This window comes from Aythya fuligula, chromosome Z (genome assembly GCF_009819795.1).
Source record: "Aythya fuligula isolate bAytFul2 chromosome Z, bAytFul2.pri, whole genome shotgun sequence".
Classification (NCBI taxonomy): domain Eukaryota; kingdom Metazoa; phylum Chordata; class Aves; order Anseriformes; family Anatidae; genus Aythya; species Aythya fuligula.
In genome coordinates, this window is record NC_045593.1 from 44,130,384 (window position 1) to 44,145,669 (window position 15,286).

The 15,286-nt window shown below is 38.9% G+C and overlaps 1 protein-coding gene across 4 annotated transcripts in view; it reads left to right on the top strand.

Moving 5' to 3' along the window:
* NTRK2 (neurotrophic receptor tyrosine kinase 2) overlaps positions 1-8,094 on the top strand; it is a 200,792-nt gene extending 192,698 nt beyond the window's left edge. For all 4 annotated transcript variants that reach the window (XM_032205277.1, XM_032205278.1, XM_032205280.1 and 1 more), the window contains 2 exons: positions 4,417-4,575; positions 5,407-8,094. In XM_032205277.1, the coding sequence (XP_032061168.1) occupies positions 4,417-4,575; positions 5,407-5,592 (345 nt within the window). In that variant the 3' untranslated portion in view covers positions 5,593-8,094. The remainder of the gene's footprint in view (positions 1-4,416; positions 4,576-5,406) is intronic.
* Positions 8,095-15,286: the final 7,192 nt, after the last annotated feature.

A 15,286-nucleotide genomic window follows, 5' to 3' on the forward strand; every position in this document is an offset into this window, starting at 1 on the left:
ACATTGGCCAGTTGCCTTTAGCTTGATAAGCCAAGAGCTCATGTCTGTAGCAATAATATTAATTGCCAGAAAGCTGGTTTTACATCGCATGGATGGATGGGTGGTCAGACAGATAGACATGTGCAAACTCTTGGGCTACAGCAATCAGCTTCCACAGAATTACCTACTACCGCCCAAGTTTCTTTCTTAAAAGAGAGGCTGCCATATTAGACAAGCCTCACAATCTCCTAATGCCTGCAAAGAAAGATATGGAACATACAATGCCAGAGAGTGATCAAACTTTAGCTAACTTTGGCATTAGATGCCCTGCTTCAAGGCTAAGACATGATGATTCTACTTGAAGTTTGATGTTTGTTATTAGATGGAAACAGTGTTCAAGATCTGCTTACTTGGCACCTTTCAAAGTAGTAAATTAAATTAACAGATTAGTGCTGAAAGTGATGACAAGTGGAATGATGTTGTGTTTTCAAATGTGTAGCATCTTATACATGGAACAATGTGGCAGTTTCTCCTTAAGTGCTTTTTTGGAGAACAGTATCACAGCTCACTGATCTGGCATAGTAGTCTCCTCCCTGTGGATAGTTTGCACATTGCAGAAGCTAATTCACTAGGCTTTCTGGTTTACATTCTAGCCCGATATTGCTAGTAAACATAACTAGTAAACTTAATACAAGGCAGGGCTAGGGAGAGCTTGCTTGCATACACTGACATATAGAAGTAAATACTTAAGTCACAAAAAGGATTCATAGAAGTGCAATTCTAAATAAAAAATGAACCATTGTAATGCAGCTGCCTTCAGGTGAGTGTAAAAAAAGTATATCCTAGTTTGTATCCATAAAATGGTAATTTTTGCAGCATTTTTACAGCTATAGTAAAGATTTTAAAATGATAGCATATTAAGTTAAAACTGGAATCCTTTTAAACATGCCATAACTTTAGCTAGATTGAATATAAAGGTGTTGTTCACCTGCAGTGGTGGTCTGCTTAGCACATGAGCATTTTAAAATGATATGTATCAAGCAGCACTGCAATTACAATGTGCACATCAGGGATGAATCCTGCAGGATGCTGATATCTGAGAGCCATGTAATACTTGCATTTCTTATTAAAGCGTACACAGAAGGTATACCTTTGAAGCACCCAGAACCTTTAAAGTTTAGTCAGCGTACTCATGTTTTCCTTCATTGATTCTACTTGGGAAACACCCTTTAGCCTTGCTGAGAGTTTGGAAGCCACAGCAAAAAGGCACTCTACCTCTCGTTGCTGCTATTATGACATAGCTGTAGGTGCTTGGACTCAGCAGTCCAATAAAGATCAAAAGAAGCTCACAAGTGACCGGCAATTTGTTTCAGGCAGCCTGAGAACAGCCATGTCAAGCCCCAGGCTTCACTTCAAGAAGGTTGTGGTGCACATGCTTCATTTTAAGCATGCACCTAAGACAGCCCTTAGTGCTTTTCTGAACCAAGTAATTGTGCATGTAGAAAAATTGCCTTTGGCCAGGCCCTGACCTGTGTTTTTGATGTGGCTGAACTGAAATCTGAGTTGAAGGTGCTCTTGGACCAGGGATAGAAGATGCTCAGCCTGCCACAAGTGATGCTCAGTGTTGCCTCTGTTGCAATGCCATCTGGCAAGAAAGCACCTCTTCTAATACTAGTATTGGTATTTTTGCAAAGAGGTTAAATATTATTGTCACAAAGACTTTGGCATTGGAGGTAACTTTGGCTAATATGATAGACATGGACAGTGATAGAGGTGGGACACCTCCAGACTTCTATTAGTGAAACAGTACTCTGCCCAGTGAAGTGTTTTGCCTTCAGGGACAGAAATGGACACAGCTTCAGGCAAGGTGATGTGGGAAGAACACCAAAGAGCCCTGTATTTTGTGCATATCTGTAAATTGAATTCATGGTAAGAATTACTACTGATGAGTCAGTCTTGCTATGACTGTGAAGAGAGGCAGTTAGGTCTGTGATGTTACAGATCACTTCATTGTGAATCCATCATTTGGTGGTCATATGTCATAATCACTGTAGAGGTATTTATTGTACTGAAGGACTCTAGAAATCAAGCACAGAGTTCTACCACAAGCACACTGTGCTTCTGTAGCAAGGAACGATGGGAAAGATTTGGAGAGTGATATTTTTAATTGCTTTTTAAAATTCTCTTAATGTGGGATGTGACAAATAAGAAAAAATAGGGAGACTTATTTTATTGTTTATAGCTTTCATTAATTTTTAAGGAATGAGTCAAAGAAATTGCTGAAAAGAACCAATTGTAGAGACTATATGATGAGCAGATCTAAGAGCCATTTCAATATTTAATGAGACCAAAAGCCTCTCATCACTAATCATCTTTTAATGGCACTTGCCCTTTGGCCGTGTGTATGTGACTGCCTGTTTCAAAGGGACTAACTTTTCTGACTTTCTAATGAAATACCTCTCAAGACAGGAGTAAAAGTGGTGATTTGGAGCTGTTTGGTTGCCATGCCAGCTAGTTTATGATGAGGTGGGAAACTGAAGCTTTGCTTGCATCTCAGCAGGTTTGTGAGTTATTTCAAACTCTCCACATCATTGAGTGATTTCTTGGTCAAAGACAATTAAAAATATTAATGAACATGGCTGTACAAAAATTGTGTGTATCAGAGAGGTAAACTGTATCACAGAGACAAATTGGCCTGATGGAAAAAATCACTAAAAAGTACATATTCACTCTGTCAATGGACTGATGACATGTATGTTTTTAAGTTAGACTGAAAGCTGTTGGAGTTGGATCCCCTTTTGAAGGGCTCTAAAATCTGTAGAGCAGCCAGTAATAAGTCAGAAGCAAATCCACAGTGCAGTCAGGAATTAAACTTGGGAATGCTGCCTTTCACCTAATATCTCAAAAAACAAAACAAAACAAAACAAAAAAAACACTCCTCCCTCACTTGCATGGCATCTCAGACAGAGGGAGGAGAAGTGCCCTTGTAATAGACTAGGTGTGAAAGTCCATGAAAATTTTGGCATGACACTCTGCTTTTATGGAATCAGTAGTGACAGTTGACTTGTGGTGATGTATGGAACAGGACTGAGCTCTAGAAGCCATAGCTGTATTTTTGGTATGCTGCACTAACACCGAATTGCTGACAAATAGCTGGAAACGGATGTTCTGAGTGATTTAGAAATAATGTGAACCCTGACTGAACTTGAAGTGGGTCTTCCTTCCATTTGCCGTTTTTACGTGAGAACAAGGAGGGCATTATTTATAACAACATATGTAAAGTCCCACAAGGAGAAATGATATTTTGAATTGACAGAATCTTGAAAGTGCAAATGTGGTTTTATAACTAAACACATTTTCAGACAGGAAAATGAGAATTAATCAAAAGTTAGATGTCCTTGAAGAAGCTTTCCTTTTTTCTCACTTCCTTGGAAATATTTACAGCTGTCTTGATGTAAAAGTAATCAGAATGCCTATACATCTATATCACAGTAGCTGAGCCAGTTGTACTATTTAAAAAGTACTTGAGTGGATTTCTTTATTGATGTGATCTGGTCAGAATGGGACATATCAGGAAAAACGAATTGCTTAGAAACTGGAAATAACTGTTTTATTTATTTAAATTATGGTTAGGTAACTGGACTTTAGGAAAGCATTCCAGGGGAAATGAAAAATGTTTTAAATGATTTTCAGAAAGGCATTCTTTCCGTAAGAAAAAATAGTGAATTCAACATGAGTTGATTTGAGATGGGAGTCCACATCTTACAATTTTTTTTTTTTGTTATCAAGGGAATATATCCAAAAACCCGAAAATTTTGTAAAACTATGTAGGACTGGGTTGTTAATGTGGGAAAAAATATTTTGATGCACTGATTAACTTTGGAAATTATCGGCAAACAGTGTTGGGTTTTCTTGGTTTGTTTGTTTTCAATCACAATTAGGAGATTAAACCATAAAGAATTTAATTCTACTGTGTCAAGCAGTCAGACCACTGTGGATTTCATGTGGTATCACTGATTTTGTAGAAAAAAATATTCAGTGCAGATTTCATTGCATGAATCTTTTTATAGTTTCCAGAGTCTTAAAATGGAGAGTAAAACTAGCCTAATTTGAAGTGGGTTGCTAGGCTTGAATTAGTTAATAATTTTATAGGACATTAGTTCCTTGGGTGAAGGGTTCCAAGTAAATGTTAAAGGTGAGTTCGTATTTCAGAAACAGTATCTGTGGAGATTCTACTGAAAAACCTATCACAGGAGGGATTGTCATTTGAGGAGAGGAGCTTGGATCACAGCTTCCCAGCTCTTAAAAGCTCTGGGTAGAAAATGGCAATATATGGGAAAAATAGAAACTGTATATTCGCGTAATTTAACATCTTGATACTCTACCTGGTGAGGGTCTTGAAGAATTATTTCTGACTCTTTCATTTGTTCTTCTCAGGTTGGGGGTCACACCATGCTGCCCATTCGCTGGATGCCTCCAGAGAGTATCATGTACAGGAAGTTCACCACAGAAAGTGATGTCTGGAGCCTGGGGGTTGTATTATGGGAAATCTTTACCTATGGCAAACAGCCATGGTATCAACTCTCAAACAACGAGGTGTGTATAATACATTCTCAAATTGCCTAAGAGAGGCTTGCATTGAAACTGATGGTATGTATGGCTTCTCTCAAGGAAAGACAGCAACAAATTTATTTAGTAAAGGAAAAAACCCCAATGTCAAGTATTTATTGTCATAAACATTGTGGTTTAATTTCTTCCTTTTCACCCTTTTCTCCACAAGGTGGATGGAAGTTGACCAAGCAGAACTAGGTCGGAATGCAGCTTTTTCCTTTGTATTTTATAGAGTCTGCTTTGGTGACTGAGAAGGACCATGAGGCAATGAAAAGGAGCTTAGCAGACTCCAGAACTGTTTTTGGCTGATTTCAACTACATATCATTTCTGCAAAGTGATTGTTCTGAACCACTCCTGAATAGACTGAGGGAATTTTGAGATCTCTTAATGCACAGGGAATCAGAAGTAACCCCTGTGCAGAAATTAGCCACAGCAACACTCAACAGGTGTAAGGAGGGAGGGGTGCTGAAGTGCTGTGTGAGGAAAGTGAAAACTTAGCTTCTTTTTGAGATGAAGCGGGGTTGGCAGACAGGCAGAAAGGGAATGTATGGGAGTGCTTCTTGACCATCATTTCCTTAGGGGTAAAAGGGGTGACATGCATGAAGTTAGTATCAGTGAAGTTACTGCTCTTTGGTGATATATGTTTACAGTGATTTTTTCTAGATGCTGCCATGCATCTACCTAGAAATGCAACCCTTTGTACAGTTGACTGCCACCAGTGAGGCTGCTGGGGCTATCAGCAGCTAACACTTTCATAGATGAGCCCTATTTAGTTGGCAGAGCTGTGCTGATCCTTTGCTTATGATTTCTTTTAGGTGATTGAGTGCATCACTCAGGGCCGAGTCCTGCAGCGACCTCGCACATGCCCCAAGGAAGTGTATGACTTGATGCTGGGCTGTTGGCAACGGGAGCCTCACATGAGGCTCAACATCAAAGAAATCCATTCCCTCCTCCAGAACTTGGCCAAGGCATCTCCAGTCTACCTGGATATTTTAGGCTAAAGTCTCCTAGCATTTCTTCTTATGGGCTGTGTGAATGAATGTGTTCAACTGCCGCTGAACTCCATTAAAATGTGTTCTTAACTTTGACAGTATTAATGACAAAGTTGCGGAGAAGCTTTCAAAGGGCAAGCAATGTGCACTTCTCCATCCGTAGACACAGTATTGACTTTTTAGACATTACTGAGACATATCTCTTCTCTCTCTCCCTCTTTCAGTTCCTATCATCTTTTTCTTCTCTCCTGTCTTTCTAATCAATTTGGCTTCTGCATTATTGTAACTCTGCATAGACAAAGGCCTTAAAAACCTGATTTGTTATATCAGCAGACTCTGCAGTTTGCTCACCACAACTAACAATGCCTTGTTGTATTCATGCCTTTGATGTGGATGAAAAAAAGGGAAAATATATTTGACTCGAACTTTGTGATACCTGCTGTAAAGATACTGAGAGTTTCTATGGATTCACCTCAATTTTTTTGCTTCAGAACGTGGGTGGAAAAAGAAGACTAGTATTCTCTACATAAAGAGTATTCCTTGCGGAGATAAAGCCAGATGGAAACAAGACAGTGTTGTGTGATCCACTATCTGGAGAAACTATGGGATCAGATGGCATCAAACCCCACTAAAAACATTGAAATGATTTGATGGAAGGCAAGAGGAGGTTTAGCACTTTCCCTGGAGAGTCTTTCTGAAGAGTAAAGGGATTGTTCAAGGAAGCACTTCGCCAGTACCTTTCATTGCCAGATACAAGTCTACGGCAAAAGGGAAAAAGATGCTGCTTGCACTGCACACGATTATGTTACAACATGAGAAGTAAACACATGCCCTTATTTTGTCTTCTGGAAGGATATCGTCATGCCACTGGTATAAAATGTTCTCCAGCTAGTCTTTTTTAATAAAGACTGAAGCTAGGTACAGCATTAATTTCAGGATCACACATCAAAACTAAGGATTTTGATAAGACAGGACAAGCTATAGATGCTGGAGCAGGTGTATCTTACACTCTGCTTGACCAGCAGCATATTCCTTCCTTCCTCAATCCTTTTTCTTTTTTTTTAAACCGTGCGAGCAAACTGTGCATGGTCTCTGTCGATAAATGCCCTTTGTGCAGAAACTATCACTCATCTTGTAGTACTCTCTAGTAGGCATAGCGAACTCATAATAGTATAACTTATATTTCATTAAATGGGGATAATGAAAGACATTAGCTATGTTAAAATGTCTTTACAATGTTACAGATACAATAGGCTGATACTACATGAATAATCTAAAGCATGGAGTTCACTGGTTATATTTGAGCCGTGGCGGGGATAGAGTGAGATCCTTGGGGAAAACAAATAACTCTGAGGTTATGGCTTACTATTCAGAGTGCAAAGACCCTGAGCTCAGCACCATGTTTGTATTGGTACTAGTGCTGTCATTACTGACATCCAGTCTTTCTTAAATACTTTATTTTTTGGTTGGATGGGCATTGTTTGTGTACATTTGCATGGCCACTGTGTTGATGACAAGTGCATGGGCATATCTGTTATTTTTCAAACCAGAAGCTGAGGATTTCAAATTTAGAGTTAGGATTATTTTTAATATGAATTCTTACAAAAGAAAACCTACCTTACCTATTCCTCAAGACTTTTGCCTCCCTCTGTGAGGGGGCGTTACTGCAAAAAAAAAAAAAAAAAAATTAAAAAAAAAAAAAACAACTTTGTTTTCTTTTTCTCTTTTTGTTATCTCTTACTGATATGAGCCAGATCAAAATAGTCCTTCATTTTTGCATTGGGGATATTTTATTTAATAAATTAAGCATTTTATTTTTGTAAGTGTTCCCATAACACATTTAATATATAATTTGCATGCATATATTATTTATTGAGGCGCTTTAGTTTTTTTTTTTTCATCAGAAGCTTTTAGAGCTAACTTATAAAGATTTTGAACATTTTCAGAAGAAAACGGTTCACTGGACAGTGATGGAATTTTACCCTTCTCAATGTCATTGAAGAGGCAGCATTACAAATAAACATGACAGTGTATCTATAAAGCCATACTCAGTATTTCTTTAAGAAACTAGGTGTTATTTCTTAATTGCTACTGAACTGGAAACACACAAAAAGCCAGAGGAAGATTCCTACAAAATGGGCCTTAAGATTTTATCTAGACTGTCTTGGAGTTCACATGAAAAACTAGATAAAGACTGATCATCCAGTGAAACCCATTCACATGAGAATCTGTGTTTCATCTTTTAAAAGAAATTTGGAACTGATTTTCAAAATAACAGTGGTAGAAAAGAAAGGTGTCAGAGTCCACTGATACTGTGCAGTGGGAGAAGGCTGCAGGTGGTGGAGGGGGAGGTGCTGAGTTTCTGCCTGCTGTATTCTGTCTTAGTTTCTTATGAGCTTAAGAAAAGGGCATCTGAGATGCTTCTATTGGAAAACAGGCTCAAGCCTGAAAGCAAACAGGTGGGTTTTCCAAACACTGAAAGAATGTATACCAAAAAAAAAAAAAAAAAAAGAGCAAAAAAAAAAAGAACCCAACAACCAAATCAAACCAAAAAAAGCACCACCAACAAAACAAACAAACAAACAACAACAACAACAACAACAAAACACACAACAAACCCACAAAACTTTGAAGTTGTAGTTAGTGGCATCTTCTTTTTGATTTACTTGTGAGACTACTAGAATAATTTCAGAGAATGAATAGTGTTACAATGCATTGTGCAATAACATAGCAGTAAGTTAAACTTCTAAAGGACCAAATGTTCTACAGAGCCACCAGTATGGATAACCTTGACCTATATCATTAATGTTCTTGATAGTGCTTAAAATGTATAATCAGAGTAGACAAGCTATAAACTGTAGCTATATGTATTTTGCATTTGTTCATGAAAAGGTGCTTAAGCGTAGCAGAATGAGCAGAGAGATGGAAGAAATATGCTCAAATCACAATGAAGGGTGAGTTTATGTGCATATTCATCATGCTTGCACTGTCCGCTAAATTGTGTACACTGAGTAAATATGACAATCAGGCTCATTTAAAAAGTCTCTCTGGACTGTGCTATGAACTGATCATATATATAATATATATTATATATGTGTGTTTGCATATGGCATATATATATACACACACATAGCATATACATGTATGCCTATGTCTGTTGTATTTTATTTATATATGTGCAGACATGCATGCACATTATGTATGGGCTGTGTGTATATGTATAAATTTACATACACCTACGTTATTACAAATGATAATTAGAGTGCTATTAATAAATTGATAAAGTCTGCTGAGTAACCAAAATAATTTTTTTCTTTTGATATTTCTTTTTCTATGTTTGTAAGATTCAACTTTTTAACTGGTGTGCAGCAGAGGCGGTGCTAGAATGCCAGAGATATAACAACAAGCACATTTTTTTCCCCAAATGATTGCATAAAAACATCTCTTCCATTCCCATCTCACTTGTTTATTTCTCATGAGGAAATGAACAGATAAGCTCCTAAGCTCCAAAAGCAGAGTTTGACTGTCATTTCTGGGTTTGTGCTATTGTTTTATTGTCCTAAAATAACAGTGCAGCTCCATTAGCATTTTATACTTGTCTGCAGTAATGAAATAATTCCAAGAATGAGCTGGACTATTCAGACTGCAACACGACTTGTAGGACATCAAGAATGCCAAAATTCGGCAGTAATAGTAGCAGCAATCGCCACGTTCTGTCCTTCACTCTCAGTAGGTCTGCAGAATTCAGAAATGGTCATGAAGAACAGATACTTGTAGAGCAACAGCACCCCGTGATGCGTGATGGAGTGTACCCTTTCGTAAAAGACTTCATTTTGATTTGTAAACCAATATATATTGTCTACAGTTTATAAAGCAAATGCCCGTTTTTCTCCTTCTTTCTGCTCCACCTTGTTCTCTTTCTTTTTTGTCTTTCCTCTCTGTTTCTTGCTCACTTTTTTTTTTTTTTTTAATTCCTTTTCTTCTTTTCTTTCCTTCTTCTGTCCTGCCTCTATTTATCTTTCATTTCCTCTTTTTCCTTTTTTTCCTTCCTCACCCTTTCACTCTTTCTCTCTCCCCTCCTTCTTGTGTACCCTCCTCACCTTTCTGAGACACAGTTTTTGTTGTGGTTGATGTGGACTTTACAAAACATTTTTCAAAGAAACAAAATAACCCAATAAAATGATGAGGTCACTGGATGAGTAAGGTACCTTGTGTATGTGTTAGAACAAGACTATGTCTGGGTTGTTGCAGCCTGTAAGGGAATTTTAAATACTCAAATACTGCTATAAAATGTGAGGGAGGGGAACAGGGAGGGGCTGGGGAACAGATCAGGGTTTCTAATCAAAGATTAAGGTTTTGATAGCACAGGAAGTTGTATTTTCTTGTCAGGGCTGGGATGAACCACTGCTGCTTTGAATCAAGAGGTCCTTTAACAGCCTTAGTTAAACACCTTTATTTGGGCAGGGGGGAGGGGGGGTGCTACATTCATCACAAATATGAAGAAAAAAAAAAAAATCAAAAAAAAAAAAAAAAAAAACAAACACCTCTACATGTTGCAGGGAAAACACTGTGAATTTCACAATAGCAACCAAGTGACTATTTTGCCATCTTTTAAACATATGTCTCAGGAGAAGAAATGGGAAATGATGGGTGTATTATTTTACCGTCTATGCATTCTAGACCAGGTCTGTGGGGATTTTTTGTTTGCTTGTAGAAGGTTCTGAGTGATGACTGGCTGGTATTTTATAAACACTGAGTATTTTGGGCAAGGATAATAGAAGCTGCCAGTAGTGAGGCCATTTGATTGGAATATGTAGGAAAAAGGAGATCAAATCAAAACTTTCCAGAGGCCTATATCTTGCAGCTTATATGTATCTTTCTGTAACTTAAAGAAAAGCAGCTAAGAATGTTTTATATAAAAGTAATTTAATTCAACATTGTTGTTTAATTGAATAGAGAGAAAATCAATTAATTATGAAATATTTGTCCCAGCCCTGCTCTCCACCTATACTTTATGTATATATTTATAGGTATCTCTCTCTTTGTTACTTGAGATAAAGAGGAAGATACCTACACATAAATAAGAATCTCTATATTGTCACCAAACTGTGACCTGGTGTGTAGAGCAATTTTTCTTCTTTCTTTTTTCCTTTTCTTCTTTTTTAATGTGATGTCTCTGTGCAAATATTTAGTGGTTCTTGTTTTGCAGTTTGTTATAACAAGTCATTGCTTTTAAACTTTCATTGCATCTTGGCTGATTTCAAAGTGATGCCTAGGTATCAGTGTTAAAAGTTTTGTTTGTGAATCATGTGACCAGCTTCTCTCGACATGACATGGAAAGTCTCTTGTATTACAGTGTATTTAATAAAATGATGTCTTACAATAAACAATGTCATCCAAAAGAAAGATAAAACGATTACTTTAAAAAACGTACAATTTCCATGAAGTGTTGTGTTTTCTTTTGTGTGAGTGCCTTTGTTTATCTTCATTCTTTATGAAAAATATGAAGTTAAGGAGGAGGTTTGTATGATTAGAAACATGACATGTTTGTGCTCTAAGACCCTGAATACAAAACAGGTCACTGAACTCTTAGTTGATGAAAGAGGAGACCCATAGTAATAGAAAAAAGAAATATCTAATCTGAATGTGTTGATAGAGTCTTTTTTACTCTTTGTTTTTCAAACTGAAGATCCTATTTGAACACTAGTCCATTTGAAGAGCTGGCTTTACAAATGCCTGTTTATCCTTTAGCACAAACAGGCCTTCCAAATGTGTCACTCAAACTGAAGCCTGATTAAAAATGTAGCAGCGGACAAGTTTGTTCTTTTTAACTCATATCAGCCTATATTGTGAACAAAAAGAGCATTAAACCCAAGTCCTTGAAGAACATGATTATTAACATTCAGAACACAGAGCGCTTAGGCATCCAAAAGAACGTTCACCAACTTGTTTGAAGGTCCCTCCATGAGCTATTGATTTAAATCAAACCCCTCAAGGTTAGGGCAAAGCAATATGAGAGCCACTTTCAGACTGTGCCTGCTTCTCTCTGCCAAGAGACCTCTTGATGAGAGAGATGAGGCAAGCAGTCTGTAAAGGTTCAAAAGTTGAAGGTGAAATAATCCACAAAGAAGAAGCCTCAGAACAAAGTTTGTCCAAAGATATTAAAGCAACCCTTATCCACACTGAAAAGCTTTGTTGGCAGTTTTTGTTCAGACAGTGGCTTAAACCTGCCCTGTCTTCTTTCACAGTAAGGCCCGTCTGTCTTCCAGACACGGTGGGTTGTGTTGCCATACCAAAATGAAACACCTCTGTTTGCAATGAAGTGTGTTTGGAAGAAGCAAGAGCTGCAGAAATTCCCAGGGCCAGCCTGTGTAAACATTGCCCTGCAGTCCCAGCAGCAAGGGCTGCCCAGGGGCACCCCACAAACACCTTCCCCCTTCCCTGGCGGGGGGGTTAAGGCAAGGGGTGTGCATCAGCAGCAGCAGCAGGACCAGGTATTGCTGCTCCTTGGTGCCTGCAGTGTCCCATGGCTCCTTCACACCTCATCACAGCCTCCCCAGACAGGGTCTTGTGCACACAGAAGGCGATGGTACCTCGATGCCCTTGCTCATCTCTCGTTGTGTGGGAAACAGTATTGTGTGTGTTTCTGTCTTCTCTGCCTGGGAAAGAGCACAGTGTCACAGAGCAGAGCCTCAACTCCTCAACTTAAAAATAGTGACGGGGAACATTGCAGTTCACTACAACTGTAAGAATAAAAGTGTTAGTTCAGAGCTCAGAGAAGACCCTTTAGGAAGGCTGACAAGAGCTTGCTAGTGCTCCAAAACATGTCAGATGAAACAGGTAGCATGTTTAAGATCACTGGCCTCTCCTACTGTGTGCACCACCAGCTGGGCATCCTTCTGGATGCTGCTCAGCATCAGCCTTCCACAGCCAGCTGCAGAGTCCAGGACCCACTGGTGCTTCCTGTGCCTGCCTTCTGCATAAACTCCACAGAGAGCTGTGAAATACCAAAACAGCCAGGAGGGGATATTCAGTGCAAGTCCTGCTCCTGCTTCTGCTAAGGCTCAACAAACTCCCACAATTGATTTTGTGATGAAGTCTTTGTGCTAAATGCTTCAGTAACTGGAAAATCAATCATCTTGATCACTGTATTATTTTAGAGTGATTCACAGTGCCTATTGATTACTCCCATTACTATTTTTAATGACTATAATAATTTATTCTGAAATCAGTGAAAATGTTTATGTTACAAAGAAGAATTATGGCCCTAGGAAGGACAATAAATGAATAAATAAATAAAACCAACACTTAAATATCATTAGGATAGGGTCAGGCAGATTATACCACACTAATTGATAGACTAGTTTACCAAACCAGCTTATTGGTATTTTTGATAAAACATAGGTTCTGGTAGGAAGGACTTAGTGTAACACAGAAATATGAGGATGCTAAGAACAAAAGAGTTCACTGTTTGTGCTCTTTCTCTCTGAGATGTGTATTAAATGGTATGCAAGTAGAAGATGACCTGTATGGGACAAGATCAGGGAGTAAATGAGCAATCCCTTATTTAAAATGTGATGTAAATATCAGAAATGCGTGTTTTTTATGTCCAAGATTCTGAGCTTAAAGACAAATAAAGCAGACCCAACAAATTATTTATGCATATTTTGGGCAATTCTGATGCAGAAGATGATGTTTCTAGGCTTAGAAATGTTTTGTCATGGCATGATGACTGCTAGTTTCGTGGAAACTCCAGGTCTGCTACTCTTTTTTTTTTTTTTTTTTCCTTCCGGATGAATTTGTTTAAATACATAAAAGCTGATAATGCTGTTTCGTATGTCACAGTGTCGTCAAAGTAGTCCCCAAGGTTAAATAATTTGAGTTTGTCAGCTGGCACATTTGGAAGCCATTGGGAATAAGCAGGGGAATATTGACACAGGTAGCTCCCACAGCTGTCTCCTGCTCCAGGTCACCCAAGACTTCCAGTGAAAGGCTGGGGATGCAAAAGGAATGATAAGGTCTTTAACATATTCTTGTTCACAGTCTGAAAGTAATTTGCAACTTTTTGATGACAGATAATCAAAATCAAAAGCTCCTCTGTAGAGCACCTTTTTTTTAAGCCCTCTTGGCCCTACCAGCCCAACTCTTGGGTAACATTTAAGATGAAAATCTCTTCCTCCCCAGAGGAAATTTTGCCCACTGTACCTGGGCAAAACCTTCAAATTTGGCAGAGGTGATCACTATTGGACTTGAAGCAGCACTTTGCCAGTTGGTTTTCACACCTGTAAGTACCCTTTAATTTCTGTGTCCTGCTACTGAGAAGATGGCAGATGCTTTCAGTACCCACAAGGACAAGCAGATTGTTGTCCATGAACTAGAGAGGAAAAAAGAAATGTGAATGACAGTTAAAGCAGCCCACAAAGCTGACAAAAGAAATCCCTGTATTTATGGATCCGCAGATCCCTTATTTACGATGAGCCTCCAGTCCATCTACAGCTAGTTGGAGAAGTCCCACAGGATGCTCTTGGGGACAGCAGATTGCCTCTCCAGTGTGAGCAGTGTGTCCATGGCCAGACTGTGGTTGATGGTCCTTCTCAATCCTCTCCTGTGACCTCTCCAGCTTCTGGATCTTCTGTCCAGCTTCTTCCTGGCATAGCTTTGCCACTTTGATGATTTTGAGATTGAAACACCAAAATACATGTTCTGGCTCTTTGGCATGGCTCCTGCTGCCTCCTTTTCCCGAGGGGCTCCCACCACTCATGCTGGGAGCCAGACAGACCCGTAGCTGGGCACAATGTGGACAGGCAGCAGGGCAGTCCTCTGCTCCAAGCACTCTGCTCTTGCAGCAGCTGATCACTATTTCTGAAATCGTCTTTTTATTCATCAAGTGATTTTTTTTCAGCACCTAAGCAAGTCTATTAAGAGCACTGCTGATATCCCTAGTGCCTATAATTAACATTTCAAGAAAAATCACGGCCAGGAATGGCAAGTCTTCTGGAGACAAAATAAGAGGAACATATGGAACTCATATTCCCTGCTCCCCTTTCCCCATCATCCTGAGCATGGGGGGTTCAGTACAGAGTCTGTTTGTCTTCCAGCTTGTACAAGCTGTTACACAAGAAATAAAGTCTCTGCAAACAATCCATTGCAAATACAGGTCATCTCTTTTCATTTATGCTTTTCTTTTTTTTTTTTCACAGCTCCATGATTCGGGGAATTATGTTGACAAATGTCATTATCACCAGTCATTTTTAACCACCCAGAATCTGAAGAGGTTTGGGTGAGAGAAAGCAGATGGAAAGTAAACATGGTGCCTCTGATACCACAGAGGCCACTAAATAAATATGCACTTTGCTTGGTTAAAATAACACCTATTTGCACTAAATGCTGTCGTTTTTTTTTTTTAACCAGTGGGAGACTAATCAATCTGGCAAGAGCTCGGTGCTCTGCAAGCTGTTCCAGCACTCGTTGGCTCGCCTTGTGTTGTATATCATCACTGGCTTCAGTGCTAGGAAACCGGGTAGGGATCAGAGGAGTGTGCAGTATCAATCACAGGTCACATTTTTTTCCCAAGGTGTGCAAAATCCTATAGCGGTGTCATGACAGAAGGAATGTTGCTTGGCAGTTATTTTCAGACTAGATTTGCTGCTAAACACCTGCTTGTGAACGTGACTCAGGAATGGGTTTGAAGATGGCTTTCTCA